The following is an 18272-nucleotide window of genomic DNA, read 5'->3' as shown; positions in this document are numbered from 1 at the left end:
TAATGAGACTTCCAGCTGCTGCACAGAAATGGGACTGTGCGGGGGGGTAGGAATGTTTGTTTTCCCAAACATTGGCATTAATCAAGCTGTGGGAAGAACATACAGTTAACATTAATTGCTTCCAAAAGAACACATTTGCCTTGCCTCAGTGACTCAGAGCACTCCTGGAACGCTGAGACACACTAGCCGAGGTAAGATGGGTGTCCTGCTCACCCCTACAGGACCCCACTGCAAATACACATCATGCACTAATTCAATGGACAAACATTTATCAAACAAACGAATATTATGCATCAGACCCTGGCCTTAGGATTCAAGTGTCCCTGACACTTGGGCTGCAAAGATGAGTCTCGTGGTGAAAATAGAATACAAGTTTAACAGAATAATCATGAATGAAGCTATAATTCATTTGTTTATTTACTCATTCATTCAACATTTACCAGGTGCTTACTATAAAAGGCTCTGTCCAAGACAGCGGGGATACAGTAGAGTTCAACAGTGAGGAAGGGTTTGTGCTGGTGGAGCTTACATTCTTATTGGGGAGAGATGGATAATAAACCAATAAATGAATAAAGAGATAAAATAACATCAGAGGATGACAAGTGCTATGAAAATAACTAAAGCAGGAGAAATGGTTTACAAAGTGACAGAGAGAAAGCTATACAACTTAGCAGTCAAGGAAGGCTTCTTTGATTGGGTGATTTTGAGCAGAGACCTGAAGAGCATGAGAGAATGAGCCATGAAAAAATCTTGGGGAGGTGTATTCCAGGCTGAGGGAACAATAAGTGCAAAGGCCCTGGGATGAGCCCACATCCAGTAATGCCTAGGAGGCAGAGAAGGAGGGGGACAGCGGCAGGAAGGAAGGTAGAAGGCAACCAGGGGCCACATCAAGATGCAGAGTGAGCTCAGGAAAGGGGCACATCAGTCCTACATGGGGGTGGGGGGGGAACCTCACAAGGAGGTAGCATTTGAAATGAGACTGAAAGGATGCCAGCAATTTGCCTAGTGGACCAGCTGAGAACTTGTCTTCCCACTCTCCACAGGAAGCTGAAAACCACGTGTGCTCTAGGTTCAGAGACCAGCAGTCGGAGTGCTAACGTGGCTGCAGATGACTGACCTGGTTCTCTCTGACGCACTCATCTTCCAAGGCATCTGCTCTTCTTTACTCTACTAAGAGAACACACCTGTTCCTCCCTAGCTGATGGGTCTCTCAGGCCCCCATCTCTACATTCCTGCCTGGACCAATATTATGTTCACCATTGCATCCCCAGTTCTCGAATAGTGTTTGGCACAAGGTAGGAGCTTGTTGAGTAGATAAATGTCACTTGTTTTTTCTTATTTATCCATCCATCCATCCACCCATTCTTCTTCTTTTTTCCAAAACGAGAATTCAAAGTAGCTGTCTTCAGCTACATCCTCAGGCCACATCTTTGTTTTACATATTCCTGTTCAACTGTGAGGTATCAGAGTATCCACTAAATTCCTTCAGGAAGGCATGGATATTCTCAGGGCTTAAACTGGCTCCACTGAGGTAAAATGTAATTTCCAATAAGCTGCCAAATGCAGCACAGATGGTCAATAAGTTCTGTCTACAAGAGACCCACTTCAGACCTAGGGACACATACAGACTGAAAGTGAGGGGATGGAAAAAGATACTCCATGCAAGTGGAAATCAAAAGAAAGCTGGAGTAGCAATCCTCATATCAGACAAAATAGACTTTAAAATAAAGACTATTACAAGAGACAAAGAAGGACACTACATAATGATCAAGGGATCGATCCAAGAAGAAGACATAACAATTGTAAATATTTATGCACCCAACATAGGAACACCTCAATACATAAGGCAAATACTAACAGCCATAAAAGGGGAAATTGACAGTAACACAATCATAGTAGGGGACTTTAACACCCCACTTTCACCAATGGACAGGTCATCCAAAATGAAAATAAATAAGGAAACACAAGCTTTAAGTGATACATTAAACAAGATGGAGTTAATTGATATTTATAGGACATTCCATCCAAAAACAACAGAATACACATTTTTCTCAAGGGCTCATGGAACATTCTCCAGGATAGATCATATCTTGGGTCACAAATCAAGCCTAAATTTAAGAAAATTGAAATCATATCAAGTATCTTTTCCAACCACAATGCCATGAGACTAGATATCAATTACAGGAAAAGATCTGTAAAAAATACAAACACATGGAGGCTAAACAATACACTGCTTAATAACCAAGTGATCGCTGAAGAAATCAAAGAGGAAATCAAAAAATACCTAGAAACAAATGACAATGGAGACACGACGACCCAAAACCTATGGGATGCAGCAAAAGCAGTTCTAAGAGGGAATTTTATAGCAATACAATCCTACCTTAAGAAACAGGAAACATCTCAAATAAACAACCTAACCTTGCACCTAAAGCAATTAGAGAAAGAAGAACAAAAAAACCCCAAAGTTAGCAGAAGGAAGGAAATCATAAAGATCAGATCAGAAATAAATGAAAAAGAAATAAAGGAAACAATAGCAAAGATCAATAAAACTAAAAGCTGGTTCTTTGAGAAGATAAACAAAATCAATACTTAGAAGTTCAACATTTTTAAGTTCCTACCCTGGCCAGAAACTCTGCCAGATCTTGGGGACAAACCTGTGAATGAGCAGATGTGATTCTTATCCTTGTTGATCTTATTGCCTAGCAAACGACACTGACAGATGTTCATTATATGATAAAGCCTGTGGCAGGGGAAGCAACTGGTGATAATAGTCACAGGAGAGGCACCTAATGCAGATGGAGGGGCAGTCTAGAAGGTTTTCTAAAGGAAGTCATGTGTGAGTCCTAGAGAAAAACAGAAGTGAGTCAGTAAAGCATTGGGGAGAAAATGTTTCAGAAGAAGGAACATAAGGGCAAGGGCTGGAGGCAGCTTCTTTGAGGAATAAACACTAGTTCAGGATGGCAAGGCTATATTTGGAGTGATAAGAGATGAAACTGGAGAAAAAGGCAAAAGTCACACAGAGAAGGAGATCCTAAAACTTACTAAACAGTTGGGTCTTTATTCTGAGGGTACACTGGAAAGCTTTCAGCATGGGAGAAAGATGAGCTGATTTATGTATTAGAAATGTTTCTCTGATTTATAATGGATGAGATCAAGGGCAGGGAGACTTTGCAGTAATTCAAGTGAGAGGTTATGACGTTGAAGGGAGACATATTTAGAAAACTATTTAGGTGGTAGAAACGACAAGACTTGGTAATGTGGGTTGATTGAAGACACGAATAAAAGAAGAAAACCCAGGAGTTTGTTTGCCACACAGAGCTTTGAAGCTAGAGACTGAGTCATCCATTTTTTAGGGACAGTATCACTGTCCAGTAAGGGCCACTGATGGCTCCAGTGGTGAGAAGACCAGAGTGGGATGGAGCGATGAGACCACTGCCTCAGTCTCTGCAGGCAGCAGGAGGAAGCCAGAGGTTGGTCAGAACAGGATAAACCTCCTCTCGTCCCCACCCAAGGCACCCGGAAGCACAAGGATGACCAAGGGCAAAGCCAGGAGCCACTACTCATCAAGATACCTCACGTGTTTCCCTACAGAGTTGTAGGAAGTGAAGTAGAGTTTAATAGCTAACAACTCACATAACATTTCTTCAAACTTAAAACTTTCTGCCCTATAAGGGAATCCTCTTTTAGTTGAAACTGATCCTTTGCTCACACTGATCTAAATCCCCTTCCCAGCCTAGCATGCACTCCCCAGTGTTCTCTGCCTTTCCAGATTCTACCCAAACTTTGGTGCAGTCCCAGCCACTCTGACGGCACATGCTCAGCACAGAGCACTGTAGGAGGTAAAATGAGCAGATGTCATGTTTCCTAGGGAAGCTGTTTCCTGTTTGGGGAGCGGGAATGTATGTACCTGAAATGAGTCAAAAATTGTCAAGTGCTGGGAAAATGCAAAGAAAGGAATTACCGTGGTGAGGTCTGGCTAATGGATAAAGGCTTTTGACTGGATAAATGAGTATCTCATTGCCACAAAGCAACTGTGCTGAGATGTCAGTGCTCTGAGTTCCTGTAGTCTTGGTCTTGGATTTTACTAAGCAAACAAAACTCACTGGGTTACCCTTTTATCTTCCCATACATTCACACATGAAGTATTTCCCCAAATTCTCTCCAAAAGTTTTCTCATTCCTCTCACTAGTAAAAGCTTGAAGCACTTTGCCAATCCTCCTACCAGTCCTGAAAGCAGGTAATTAAAAATAACATGACCCTTCACTAAAAGAAAAAATTAAAAGTACAGAACAACAATTAAAATATTAACTACCTCATAGCAAGGAATAGCATGGATCACTGTAGAGTAGCTATAATCATGAGGAAATCAGGTAATCAAGAAATTCAAGATAAGTCTCAGGCAGGTTGTACCAAGAAAGTTTGCTCTTAGCCAAGGAAAACTAACAGTGCATTTTAGACTCAACATGGAGTATGGTGCTTGCTTAGATCTTCAACTCACTCAATTTCCATTAAATCAGAACAAAACTATACACAATACCTTCCCAACACGATGTCAGATTAGTGATCTGATATGCTAATTCTAATGAGCGATTGTTAATGTTATTATAATACTTAATATTTGTGCAGGCCACTTAAAAAGCAACTCAAAGATTTCCAAATGACTTAGGTAAGAAATCCACCCAGGACTTCAATAGGGTAGACAAGATATTCTGAAAAACTCTCCCAGTATTAAGCCCCTAACAAATCTTACAGCATTAAGAAAGGGGGTAAGTCCTTAGAGGTCAAAAATCAAAAAAAGAAAAATACAAAGAAATCAGAGAAACTCAGAGAGAAAAGTAAAAGATGCAGTGTGATGATCTTTTTTATGTGTCAAGTCGGCTAGGCTACAGTCCCAGTTATTCAACCAAACATTAACCTGGGTGCAGCTGTGAAGCCATTTTGTAGCTGTAATGGAAGTCCATAATTGGTTGACTTTAAGATTATTCTTGATAATCTAGTAGTCCTGGTTTAATCAGTTAAAAGACCTTAAAAGCAAAGCTGAGACTTCCTAGATGAAGAAATTCTGCCCATGGACCCTGCTTCAGCCTGTGCCTGAAAGCTGCAGCCTGCCCTTCCTGACAGCCTGCCCACTGAGTTTGGATTTGCCTAGCCAGCCTCCACTATCATGTAAACCAGTTTCTTGCAATAATCCTCTTAATATCTACTTCCTACTGGTTCTGCTTCTCTGGCTAACCCCGATTGATGCATGAGGCTCACTGCTGATCTGGGGCAACTGCTGCTCCCTACTTCTGCTCTGGAGAAAAGAGGCAAGTTTAGGACTCACATAGGTGAAAAGTCAGATTAGGATCCACTAGGTGAAAATGTGAACCAGAAAACAAAGAACCAAGTAAGCAAACCTAAACTTGGCTCTCGGGGCTTCAACTCTGGGTACAGGGTAGAAAACTGTTCATGGAGAATCTATAGCCACAAGCCATAGATTTGGGACCCAACTCCACCATGGAATATGTGTAACTTCAACACTGAGCATAAAGAGATATCACTTCATATTCACCAGACTGGCAAAATTTATAATGAGAATATCAAGTATTAGACAGAATATGGAACAATAGGAACTATTAGATTCACTGCTCTTGAACAACTTTGGAAAGCAATTTTGCATCATCTGGTAAGGTCATAGATGTATATATCCTATGAGATAATGATTTCATTCCACTACTAGGTATACGCCCTAGAAAACCCTGTGAATCTGTGTTCTAAAAAACATGTACAAGATGGTCTGTGCAGCATAATGTATAATAGCCCCAAACTGGAAGCAGTTCAGATCCACTCACAGGAGACTAGTCCAAGTGGAAGAGTCACATAATGGACTATCTACAACGGAGAAAATGAATGAATTACAGCTACATGTCCTGGCACAAACACAATGTGGTGTAACAAAAAGCCCAATACATATATTAAAATTTCATTTCTTTTCATGGTCTTATCACATATTTTAAAGATAAAACCTGGACCAGGGCTTCCCTCGTGGCACAGTGGTTGAGAGTCCGCCTGCCTATGCAGGGGACACGGGTTCGTGCCCCGGTCCGGGAAGATCCCACATGCCGCGGAGCGGCTAGGCCCGTGAGCCATGGCCGCTGAGCCTGTGCGTCCGGAGCCTGTGCTCCGCAACGGGTGAGGCCACAACAGTGAGAGGCCCGCGTACAAAAAAAAAAAAAAAAACCTGGACCAGATCCCTACTTACCCACATCCTATATCCAGGCTGTCAACTCTTCAGACCAAGATTTATATCCTATTCACAACTGTACCCACAGAACTTAGGAGAGCACAAGACGTAAAGAAGATACCCAACAGATGCTTGTTGAATGAATGAATAAATTTTGAACACAGAAACGCATGCCAAACCTAGGGGCAGGACAGGAATAAAGACGCAGACGTAGAGAATGGACTTGAGGACACGGGGAAGGGGAAGCGGAAGCTGGGACGAAGTGAGAGAGTGGCACGGACATATATACACTACCAAATGTAAAACAGATAGCTAGTGGGAAGCAGCCGCATAGCACAGGGAGATCAACTCGGTGCTTTGTGACCACCTAGAGGGGTGGGATAGGGAGGGTGGGAGGGAGATGCAAGAGGGAGGAGATATGGGGATACATGTGTATGTATAGCTGATTCACTTTGTTATAAAGCAGAAACTAACACACCATTATAAAGCAATTATACCCCAATAAAGATGTTAAAAAAAAAAAAAGAAAGGAAAAAACGCATGCCAGGAAACAGACCCTGTGTTTCTAGCCTAGTGTCCTGATGCACGAAATCCCAAACCCTGATTTTACCTACCTGGACCCCTTTCTGCCATAGATGACCCTGCAACTGTTGTCATCTGACCTATCTGACTCCCCTTCCCCAGGTTCCAAAAACCATACTTCCCCCGGATACTTCCATCTAAGAGCCACTCAAGTCCCAGGTTTTTGCCACCAAAAACCCTAAGAGAAGGGAGCTTGTCAATGTCAATAAAATGAGGTTTTGAAATGTGCTCTAGATTTAATTCCGGCAAGTTGTATTTTCCCATGATTTAACATGGATTCCAGAAAGTTGGAGTAAACAAGAACTTTGACAGGGCTCGGCAAATACAAGGTTCAGAACAGCAAACAAAACTGGTTAAGAAATTCTAGTTCAAATTGATCAAATCGATAACAAAATAGTATCACATTAAAGTCCTGGGGGAAAAAAAGGAGTTAATTACATTGGGCCATATTGAAAAGGGACTTATTATGAAATTCCTGAGTACCTTTCTATTTGGGAAATAAACATAAGTGAAGGGACACATTTTAGGGGAAAGTAATTGATATACTTTCTCTCCTGAAGTACTAGAGTACTTTTAAAGTACATCTTTTTTTCAATACCAAGGGTGTTCCTGTTTTGAACATTATGAAGAAGGAATGTTTTATACAAGGAAAGGTGGTCTTTCTCGATACAATCACAGTAATTCAATCTGGTAGCACTGACTTCCCTAAGCACGAGGTGTACCTTAACGTGGGCTAATGACATGCCTAGTGTTGGTGAATTTCATCCCCTCTGCAGGGTAACATGGTACAAGAACAGTGCAATTACCTGTTTCGGGGAGACCAAGCACATTTCAGTATACCAAGGTTTTTAAATTCCAAATGTCAAGTGTACTTTAAGAATAATCACAAGCACATTAGCTTATTCTGCAATCTCTAGCTGTCATTTTAGTATTGAGTCACAATTATTGTCTTAGGGAGGGAGATCGTCACAAAGAACTGACACTTCCTTAACATCTAGAAATCACACATTTCTTTTTTCTGTTATGTTATGTGGACTGGATGCCAGCGCACTCTAGATTCATCTATGTGGCTACAAGTCAGTCTTCATTTCATTTCAATGATTTACTGATTTTCCACTTTGCACCTAACACTATGTTACATACTGTTTGGGAAGGGAGTTCCTACTCTAATGGGGCTTTCCAGATAGTTGATAAAACAAGATTTATATTCAAGGAAGACTTAAAGAATAAACATGACAGAGTATAAAGCCCGAGGTGTAATAGAACCTTGACTTAGGAGCTCGGTTATATTCTGAACACCAACTGCCTCGATGCTTTTGAAAATTCACTCCCTCCTCTGAGCCACAGTTGCTTCTTTGGCGAGAGAAAGAGGCTACATTAGGCACTCTCAAAGGTCCTTCTGACAAAGCTGTTCACTTCTGACATTCTGGGTTTTAAAGAAGTATAAGAGAGTATCTTTTAGAAGATGTGTGTGGAGAAACTCACAATGCAAAGATTGTTCCAAGGTGGGATTAATCAGAGAAGGTTTCGGAGTAGTGGTGGGTCTTAAGGTTGGCCTAGAAGCACAATGATGAAATGGTACTGCAAGCACTATAACTGTGGTATTGTGTGTGACCTATTGGGGGCATCACATTTGTAAACCTCATTCTTTTCCTATTCATCTCTTCTGCCTTTATGACTAAACGCATGCCATTCTCAACACATTATTACTCAACTCTACCTCAACAGGGGAGTTATAAAGGAGAGAATGGGTTCAAGTGGGTGGATGAGGAACAGCCTAACTCATTTCACAGAGCAGCCATGCCTACAGGAGCAATTACCCAGCCAAATTCACTCACGGTCCTAGTAACTCCCTCCGCCATATTCATTACCTAGTGATCTAAAAACTATCAAATCACACATACAAAGTGTCATCCATCACCCAAGATTAATAAGAATTGGGCAATTATTAATAGGAATTGGGCAATTAATAGGAGTTGGGCAATTATTCCAACTATTCCAATCCTTCCAGATGATCGGATTGGTGACAGAGTCCTAAAAATTCACACTGAAACTAAATTATCTGGAATGGTACATCAATCAATCGGACCGACCAGATGATGTGTCTCTTCTCTTGGTGCTTTCTGGAAGGAGATTTAGATAGTAAGTTATCTAATTTAGGCCAGAGTTCCAATAGCTTATTAAAGTTAAGGAATTTAAGCAGCTGTCCATTTTTGTATACAGAAAATAGAGACTCAAAAATTTCTTATTGCTTGCATATACTCTGCTAAGATTACAGAAGAAACTCCCAGGAAAGTTACCATCTATCTTAGGGTCTGGATGATGTCTGCAGAGAAATTACTCCTCCCCTTGTCCTTTCTTTCTCCTACTTGGCAAAGCTCAAGTTCTGAGTCCTCTGAAACCCTTATCAGAATCTACTATCCCTAATTCCTTCCTCATCTATTTTCCCTTTGAGGTCCACGGTTTCTAAATCCTTGAGACACATAAATAATATTATGGATTCCTTTTGGTAACCGTCTCCCTAGTCCACTATTTTTTTTTCCTCTGAAGAAAGGAGAAACTAAATAATATTTTTTAAAAGTCCCAATTTCCAGTGGCCCTTTATGCATAACTATTATCTCCTACATATTAAAGAGAATATGGGTGTCGCAAGGAAATAACTTGGGTCAGTTTAGCTCTGAAAGCTACCTGAAACTCTTTAGTACAAGGCAGAGAGGAGCAGTTCAGATCATCCCCAAGACACGGGGGCAGATAACATACTTTGTAGTGGACTACAGACAAAACGCAGCCAAAAGAACCTTAGCTGAATTCATCATTTGATAACGTGTTGGTATTTTCTCAGTTTCTCTTCACACATCATTATCAGCATCATCAAATATTTAAATCTGCTTTCCATATGCAGATATGAAAAGCTGTCTAGTAATATTCCATGCTAATGTATTATAACATTGCTGATACTGCAAAGCATCGTTTGTAATTTAAACTATTCTCCTCCAAGGGATTCAGAAGAAGCTTAAAAAAAATTTACCATTATGAATACTATATAAATATCATCAACTAATGTGGCAAGGATGTAAGAGATACCTTTTTCCTTTCCCATCAAGAATACAGAGACTTGAGTACAGAGAAGTGAAGGGTACAAGGGTACATATTTTCTGGCCACAGAATGGGGAAGAGATAACAGATTTGAAGAAGAGCAGGTCTTGTTGTAAAAAAAAAACAATAATAGAACAGAACAAATTCCTCCATCCAGTGAGGAGATTAAGTCACAGTACCCTTTAATCCGCAGGTTGGCTCCTTCATCTCTGGGACGCCCGGCCTCTGCCTCCTGTACATGACATGTGGGTGGTATACTCCCTCAGCCAGCAGATGATTTTTGACAGGCTCAATGAAAAAGTCTCCATGTGGCAGATGGAAAAATCCAGTCTGTAAATACATGCAGTACAAAGGTTTTATTTGAATCAATTCTTTACCGAGGCAAAGAAAATTAGTAAAGTGAAAATTATATAGATTATGATGAGCCCTGAAACTCGTAAGACTGGTGCTTTCATCGTCTGCCATGTGATCTCGCAGAAGAGCTACACGTAAATAATTTAGTGAAATGTCTTCATAGTCATAGTTATTAAATGTTTTGGGGTCATGATCCCTTTGAGACGCTAATGAAAAAAGTGTATATATACACACATATCCAAAGGTAGCATACAATTTTTCAGGTTCGTGGATTCCCTCCACCCCTATAACTCATTGCTGGATATCCATGAATCTTAAATTACTGCTTCCCGGTTGCCCTGTTATGGAACTGGTATTTATAATCCATATTTCACTGACAACTTTTGGGAACGTTTACCTGTAAGTGAGCAGCGGTTTGACTTGAAGTGTGTAATGCCATTCTGCTCTCAAGGAAACAAAGAAATATAATACTAATTTCCTGATCTGAGCCTGAGTTTCCAAGAGTCTAAAGAGGGCACTCTCATTTCACAGATACGGGAATCAGCCATAAGTTGGAGAATGCTGGGCAATGAGTAACTCTTTTTGGAGGTCAGGTCTAGAAGCGGTATAGCCGACAACTCTGTTTCCTCTTTGGGAAAATTTCCTAGTGCCCATTTAAGATGTTTAGAAATTGCTTTGCCAATGATCTCCTAGGATGGACTTAGCTTTCAGGATGTGAATTCTATATTGATGAAAAAGAGGGCTTGCCCTCGACGCCCCCCTTGCAGCTTCATCTTGAGGTGACCAAGAGCTCAGACTCTGGAATTAACCCGGGTTCACATCCCAGCTCCTCCACTTTTTAGCTCTGTGATTTGGGACAAATGACTTGCTCAGGTTAAGCCTTCTCAACTGCAAAATGGGGATAACCAAGGGATGCTGTGAAGATTAAATGAGTTAATACACGTGAAGCTCCTAGAAAAGGGCGTGGCCCACAGTCTTATCTGTTATTAGACTCTTGCCAGATCTCAGATTTTACATCTTTTCATTGTCTTAGGGTCTCCGGAGTCAATATAGCAGTTCAATGAATATTAAGTTTACAAAAATAAACCTGGAAAGTTTGAGGTTAGGAAAAATATGAACGGGTCCCAAAGTTCAAGGTCCCTCACCACATGTCAGCAAGCTGGGGATGCTCTGCTACACAGACGAGTCTGAAGATGGGGTGAGCGGGGTCAGGAGGCAACAGGGGCTCTGTGAAGGGAGATGCTCTCTGTTGAACAGGCTTTGACTTGGGGGTCTTTCCAAAACGTTTGCTGCACTGTACCAGTAATACAACCAGATCTAAACAGAAACCTCACAATTGGCTTCCTACTTTGATTACTGACCTTAAAGTATCTTTGATAACAGGGAGAACAGAAAAAAAGGAACACTTTACTGAAAGTCATACGAAGAGCTGTGTGACCTTGAATGGGTCACCCAACCTGTAAAATGTGGATGATGCCTACCACCTCATAGGGCTGTTAGGAGAAGCAAATGAGCTGAAGCTTAGCCGACTGCCATGCGAACTCTTTACAAATGCAGGGTGGTATTATTTTAACTACCAACCCCAGAAGCGGTTATATCTGACTTCAAATTTGCTGGCATTTCTTAGGAGACATGACATTGGTTTTCCTCAGCCTCTTTCTTTGAGGAAAAGCCTCTGGGACAGGAAGCACTGACAAGGTCCAGACTACAATAAACTAGCTGGAAACAGACTTATGCAGGACTGAGACTGGGTTCTATTTCTACTCTGAGACAAAGACCAGGGACACAAAGAGATGGTGCGCCTATTGCTAATGAAGCTCATTTGTTCCATGGAAACGCAATAGAAGGCAAGGACTCCTCGGGGACGGCTGGTGTGGGGTCCCTTTGTGCAACTGTCATCAAACTAATACTAAAGTCCTTGAAGAAAAAAATAACATCAACAAGAAGGATATATTGGTTTTTCTCCAGCCTCAAATTCTGGCCCCAGGTGGTGCAGAAGAAACAGATGGGGCACCAGTTGAGAACATAATAACTGTTTTATGGGCAATATGAATGAGGGTGTCTGAAAGCCAAACAAGCATTTTCTTAAAGGCTTCCTTCCATTTCCGTTCCTGCACAAGGCCAGCTTTGCCAGTGTGTACCTGGAAATCACCTGTACAGCCTAAATATTCCTCAGAAGCTGGATGGAGACTTAGGAGAACTGGGTGACCAGCTGGAGGGGAAACAGAACATCTGCTCATATGCAAGCAGGGCTGTTGGCCCCAGCACCCCGTGTGTGTCACGGAGAAGGGAAGGGACAGGATGGGGGATGAAGGGACATCGCTGGTTCAGGGAGAGTGAGGCGGGAAGATTTCCCAGCTGAGCGGCGCACCTCCCCTCTTCTCCAACATATAAACACAGAGCTTTGTACACCTGGTACCCAAATGGCCATGGGTCACTGGTCTCTTCTCACCTAACAGAGCCAGGTCATGCTCTGGTTAGAGCATATACCGGTTTTCTTTCCACTGGAAGGAAGGACTGGCTCCACTCTCTCCCTGAAGCTAACTGCCCAAGAGAGCCACCTTCTTTCACTGCCAGCTCTGCATCTGGACCAAAGAAGCCACTCTTCATTCCAGTCTTCTCGACAAACAGCTCACCTCTTATATCTCTGAAGGAGAATGAGAATGGACTTGAGGGCAAGGTATCCAATTCACTGGGGGCTTGAACAGGTTCCTGGAAGAACCAGAGCGGGATGAGCCGCAGGCAGAAGCTCAAAGCAGACAAGTTTGCCCTTTTACCTCCGTCATCTCCTCTTCCTCCTGTCAGTATCCAGTATCCCAGCACACTGCTAACTGTCCTTTGGAAATAAACTCACCTCCTTGTTTTAACTAAGTTATAAATATCTGTGAATGCTTCCTGAGGCTCTCTTCTAAGAATTGTTTTAAATAAGCTGTATTGTGAAGCATTATAAACATACAGAAAGATATGCAAGTTATAATTGTAAAGTCCCATAAATCTTTCATAGAGGGCACACCTAAACGCAGAAACAGAACATTCCCAGCAGCCAAGAAACTTCCTGTTTCTCTTCCAAGTCAATATCATCCCCAAGGGTAACCTTACTCTGATTTCTAACACTAATACATTTGTTTTAAACCTATCCTTAATTCTTTACAGGAAGCATTACTTGATATAAAAAAAAAATAATGTCTTCTAGTTCGTTTCGAGTGTTAGGGACTGGCCAATGGGAGAAATTTAAGGCAGGGGGATTTCTCAAGGTCCATTAAGCCGGACTCTTCATACTGCTTCCTACCAGTCCTAACCAGTGGGGATGAGACAAAGGACTGAGCTACCTTAGCATGAGTCATTTGGCATTGAACCTCTACTGCTGTCTGCTAAGGAAGGAGGGGGAAGAAGCTTAAGAATCTTTAGTACCAATTTATTTTTCCTAGTGGGAAACCGGTAGTGTCTTACAAGCAATTTGTGAATAGAATGTTCTAGAATTGCAAAGCCCAGAGACCTTGAAGAGTCACCTAACCTATGCTGTCATGCCTTCAGGTTTTACCACAGGTGAAAACGGCAGACCAAAGAATAAAAACAATGGTATTGTAAAAGACATAGGGGGATTTTATCAAAGCCAGCACTCAGGGCCCTGTGTTGCACAACTCAAGGGGGTGCTCTTCACATAGAAAAAAACTGTGAGTGGCGCCCCCTGGAGGTGTGCAGTGGAACACTGTCACTAAAACTCATCAACCGGTCCTGGAAAGAAATTCCTTTTTCACTTGAAAATTCCAAAAGTTAACAAATCAATTTGTTTCTTCCCACGGTGATGAAGACATATGATGTGGAGCCTGTGCTCCACAACCGGAGAGGCCACAACAGTGAGAGGCCCGCGTACCGCAAAAAAAAAAAGAAAATGGGGATTTTTGCTTGGAGCATCATAGGAAATGTACAAGGTAAACTCCTTTATCTTTTTTACCTATGAAACCTTCAGTAAAACAAACACTGTTCTCTAATACTTTTTTGGTGTGTGTGACTAGAAATGCTGTATCCTCCCTCAAAGGTGGCACAGGGAGAGAATCACTGAAGCAATACATATGAGGAATCTCTTTAAGTAGAGGGTAAAATCGTCTACTTGAGGCAAGTAGGAAAGGCATCTGGGAAACTGCTCTGAAGAATGGGAGAAGGCACCAACCTTTGACAGAGCCCAGTTGAAGCCTCAGCTGAGATCGTGAGCCACTGAAAAGCAAGTCAAAGGAGATGACAGACGAGGCAAATGCAGAAGAGGTTGTGGTCAGAAAGGGGAATATTAAAGTTTAAGCATTCAGAGTTTGTAAGGCAAGCCTGGTGTGGTAGCATGAATATGGTCCCCAAAGATGTCCAATCCTAATCCCTGGAACCTGTGCATAGGTTGCTTTACACGGTAAAGGGGACTTTGCAGATGTAATTAAGTTAAGGATTTTGAGATGAGGAGATTGTTGACTCAGTGTAATCAGCAGAGTCCTCTAAGAGGGAGGCAAGAGGATCAGAATGAGTAGTAGAAGAGGTAATGACAGAAACAAGAGGCTGTAATGAGACAAGGAAGAGGCCACAAGCCAAGGAAAACAGGCAGCCTCTCAAAACTGAAAAAGGTGAGAAAACAGATTGTCCTGAAGCCTCCAGAAGAAATGTGACCCTAATGACACTCATGACACTCTGAATGACCTTCAGAACTGTAAGAGGATAAATCTGTGTTGTTTTAAGCCACTGCATTTGTAGTAATTTGTTACAGCAGCCTTAGGAAAGTCATACACCTGGTGAGTGGCCATAGGAATAGGTCACCAAAGGGAACTCAATCAAAGAATTCTAGGGAAGGGAAGTCAAGAAGGTGAAGGGTCCATGAGGTTAAGGTGTTCACCTTGACCCGCAGTTAAAAATACATTTCACATTGTGACCAGTATATAGCCAAAACCTTTCAGGAGGGAATGCTTCCCTCTTCTGCTATGTAGAAGGCATTCTGATATATTCCATTCTGTGTTATTCAATTTAAATTATGGTTCTAACACACTAAGTTGATTTCACATCCATGTAATGGATTACAATCTGCAGATTCAAAAACACCAATATGGTGGGGAGAGCTTGGACTTTATTGCTAAATCTGGATCTGAGTTCTTATCCTGGTTCTATACTTTCTTCCTGTGTGACCTTGGTCAAGTAGTTGATTGATGAGTCTCCGGCTGTTCATATGAGAAATGGGGATTGCCTACTTGCTAAAGCTGTTAAGAAGAATAAATGAACTGTTGTGAGGAAGCACCTATTACAATGGCTGGCGTGTAGCATTCATTCAAAAATAGTGGCTTCTTATAAAATTAGAGAATCTTATCCTAAGACCCTTTGAGGGTCAATTTTTCAGCAGATACTGGAATTGTTTCCTCACCTCCACTCATCCACATCATAAACACTCTTCTAACGAGGAGAGAGACTTCTCAAGGCATCTGCTATTGCTAAAATAATTATTAGAACTCTCTTCCCTTTATGGTGTTAAAAGTCTGTGTGCCTATAACTCCCACTCATCGTCTTAGCTCTGCCTTGTGGAGCTATACCAGATATGTCTAATATCTTTTATACATAATATCTACTTAAGTATATTGGATAACATTTATCATGTGCCACTAAGACTTCTCTTTTCAGCCTAAATATTTTCATTTCCTTCAATCATTTTTCGTTTCTTATTGTGCTAATCCTTTAGCAGTCTGGTTAATCTTCCTGACTACAGCTTGTCAATATTTCTCTAAAAATGACACCAGAATTGGGTATTGAGAGCCTAGCACTCCAATGCCATCAACTTTGGAGAAAAGAAATAGTGGGAAAAGTATTTTTTTTTCCCTTCACAATAATCAAATTCTTCAGGGAAGAAATTGGTAAGGAAAAAATTTGGTCTAATAAGGACTTACTTCTTTTACTAGGGCTTAACGAAATGATCTGTTTTCTCCATGTTGTTACATGGAGTCCAGGAAATGGGCTTCAGAATTGGGGAAAATACATAGTGACAACACTGAAGACAGAATGTCTCAGTACTCCCTGAAGTTTAATGATTTTTTTCTTAAACAACACCCTGAATTGACCAGACATCTTTTTCATTAGAGTTCGATTTCCCTGCCATTCTGACCATTCTTTCAGCATCCAAGTGGAGATGGTCGGTAAACAGTTCATGGCAGTGCTGCTTGGGATATGAACAGACCACACCAAAACTAGCCCTCTGCAAACAGTTCCAATCTCTCTGCAAAATGGGCTGGCAGTGTCTGGATGTTATTGCAGGGAGAAAGTTGGACTAAGAGTACATGTGATTTTTTTTTCTTTTCCCAACTTTTTATTTAGAAAAATTTCAGAAGTACAAAACCCCTCAAAGAACGGTATAATCAACATCCATATGTCCCCACTTGGATTAAAAAATATTAATATCCTGCCACTTCTGAAATATATATGCTGCACTATTTGAAGGTAACTTGCAGACACTGTGGCAATTCAGCCTTAAGTACTTTATCAAGCCTGTCCTAAGATGCGGGCACTCTCCTATATAACCACAGTTCCATTACCTCACCTAAGAATTAGTAATCATTCCACAACATAATCCTAATTTCATTCCATGTTCCAATTTCCCATATTGTCTAGAGCTATTCATTGTTTCTTTCTTTCTTTGTTAGTAATCTAGAACTAATCAAGTTAATACAATGCAGTTTGGTTGTTTTATAATAAATTATTATTTTTTTTAAACCTCTGGAACGTATAATTTTATTGGTATATGTTAGACACACTCTTGGATCAAGAGTTTTAGGTTGGACTTTTAAATTAAAATCCACTGAAACATAATTTTGCCAAAGTTTCTTAAATTCAGAACTTACAATATATTGATAGTCTCCTACCCCACTAGGTAGCTGATGTTTCATAAAATCCCCTCCTCTGAGTTAGATTCATGCCTTCAACTTGTTTATATTATTATGCTCTTGGGCTCTTCAGTAACCAGACATGTGTTCAGAAATCCCTCTAGAAAGTTTCCTACATTATTTATGTCACTGCTAAAGCTATTTCCCCTCCCTTAAAAAACAGCTGCTTTACATACAAAAGAAAAATCATTATTTAGCCAGAATGTTGATAAATGATTCTAGTTTCTTTTCTCTGACCCATCATTGCCTTTTATACACTGATTGGCTTCCTAAGCCTCTTCTGCTCATATGTACCTCAAGCACATAGCTTAAAAAGTGGACTATTTCTTAAAAGCCTGTTATGAAAAACAATAATATTTTGTTCTACCTCTCCCAATCCCCAGAGGTAATGACTCTTGACTTTTCTACCTTATTCTTCTGCAAGTTATCTCTATATTTTCTCAATAACATGCTGTTCTTTTAAAAAAAAAAAATCAGTTTTAGACATTATCTGAAATACTGTCCCTGCTATAATAGATGAGGATTGGCATCCTTACACAATGACTCTGCCATTTTCCCAGAATCATTACTTTCGTCAAACCAATATAGGTGACTGAATTTACATTTCTGAAACAATGCAAAGGCAAACCTGAAACTCAGCCAGTAGATACTGACACAACTTACTGGCCAGTATCTACTCTAATAGATTGGTCTCTAAGCCATACAGGGTACTAGTATTTCCTTTCTTGTATAGCATTTTGTTTTTCTTGGAATTTCTGCTTATCTTTCTTTTCTTATTGCGTTGTCTTCCCTGTTGTTACAATCCATTCTTTTTACATCCTCAACATACCAGCACTGTTCTATGGAGTCCCTCTTTTTCTTGGAGACATCCCTGGAGCTCGCGGTCTCCCTGCTCCTGCCTAGCGGCTCACATGCCAGCCCTGGGCTATCCTATCCAGGGACTTCCCTCCATGCCACCTCCAGGTTAGAGCTACTGATTTATGGCTCTCACATCTATATGTCTGTTTGTTCCAGCACCCATTTTCAAAACTGAGAAGTTTTTCTGAATATCAGTCCTTTCTGGGTGGCCACTCCCTCTCTCCCCAAAAGGTTTAGGGTCATCTCTTTACCCATGCTCT

The 18272-nt window shown here is 41.0% G+C and overlaps 1 protein-coding gene and 1 long non-coding RNA gene across 3 annotated transcripts in view; one reads left to right on the top strand and one right to left on the bottom strand.

Annotated features, from left to right (window-relative positions):
* Positions 1-18272, bottom strand: part of ADAMTS12 (ADAM metallopeptidase with thrombospondin type 1 motif 12) — a 396268-nt gene that overhangs the window by 243893 nt on the left and 134103 nt on the right. For both annotated transcript variants that reach the window (XM_049707993.1, XM_049707992.1), the window contains exon 3: positions 10081-10231. In XM_049707993.1, coding sequence (XP_049563950.1) covers positions 10081-10231 — 151 coding nt within the window. The remainder of the gene's footprint in view (positions 1-10080; positions 10232-18272) is intronic.
* Positions 1-18272, top strand: part of LOC125964002 (uncharacterized) — a 234804-nt gene that overhangs the window by 185669 nt on the left and 30863 nt on the right. The gene's annotated exons all lie outside the window — the stretch shown is intronic.

The sequence above is a fragment of the Orcinus orca genome, chromosome 3 (assembly GCF_937001465.1).
Source record: "Orcinus orca chromosome 3, mOrcOrc1.1, whole genome shotgun sequence".
NCBI classification, from domain to species: domain Eukaryota; kingdom Metazoa; phylum Chordata; class Mammalia; order Artiodactyla; family Delphinidae; genus Orcinus; species Orcinus orca.
The sequence above is the reverse complement of the archived record's forward strand: the minus strand, read 5'-3'. Positions and strand labels throughout refer to the sequence as shown.